Source organism: Bison bison, unplaced genomic scaffold, assembly GCF_000754665.1.
Source record: "Bison bison bison isolate TAMUID 2011002044 unplaced genomic scaffold, Bison_UMD1.0 scf7180017847996, whole genome shotgun sequence".
NCBI lineage: Eukaryota > Metazoa > Chordata > Mammalia > Artiodactyla > Bovidae > Bison > Bison bison.
Genome location: NW_011478569.1, coordinates 6178 through 6947, shown reverse-complemented (window position 1 = coordinate 6947; position 770 = coordinate 6178). Strand labels below are relative to the sequence as shown.

The 770-nt window shown below is 46.9% G+C and overlaps 1 protein-coding gene across 1 annotated transcript in view; it reads right to left on the bottom strand.

The window, feature by feature from the left end:
- Window positions 1–392: 392 nt before the first annotated feature.
- Window positions 393–770, bottom strand: part of LOC104991796 (melanoma-associated antigen D1-like) — a 1890-nt gene continuing 1512 nt past the window's right edge. Inside the window, exon 3 of the mRNA XM_010844405.1 lies at window positions 393–763. Coding sequence (XP_010842707.1) covers window positions 393–763 — 371 coding nt within the window. The remainder of the gene's footprint in view (window positions 764–770) is intronic.

The window sequence follows — 770 nt, the reverse complement described above, 5'->3', positions numbered from 1 at the left end:
GGCCAGGAGCAACCCAAGGGTGGGGCCTGAGGCTTCTCCTCTTCCTATGTCCATCACTGGCTCTGCTTGTACCACCCTGGACAAATCACTCAAGTCACTTCACCTCTCTGGGACTTATTTCCCTTCTCTGTAAAACTGAAACTATGATCCCTAGCTGCTATGAGGTACCTCGAAGATTTAGTGAGTGAGATAACCTGCGTGAATGTGCCTAGGCCAAGATCTAACACATGGCTACTTTTAAAATGTAAAATGAATTACACAAAGACTGTATATATTACGGGTCCATGTCTCTTCTCCCCATTAGTCTGTGGACTAACAAGAATCATCATATTTACCTTATCATCCCCTACAATGTAGCTGAATACAGTTATATATATTTAGTTTTGTCTTGTTTAGAACAAATGAACCGCCTCAAAGAAGAAAGGAGAGAGCCCAAAGCAAAGTAGAACTAGCAGGGATCTCACCTTACGGGTCCTCTTGCCCCGAATTATAGTCCTGGACTCCAGATTCTGAGCCTGGGAACCATCCGCTGATGTCTGTGCAGCTGCACCATCAGATTCACAGATACCTGGGCTTGGGTCAGCCTCTATGTCAGTGTGGGAAGTGGCCATCTTGGCTGGGTTAACATTCTGGGTCTGGGGATCAGCAGTTGGGGCCGTAGTGGTGTCATTCCAAGCCTTGAAGGCTGTCTTGGGCTGAGGGTTGACCATCTCACTGGCATTGAGAGACTGAGAGAAATTGTAGGCCGCATTTGGGACCACTTTAGTAGT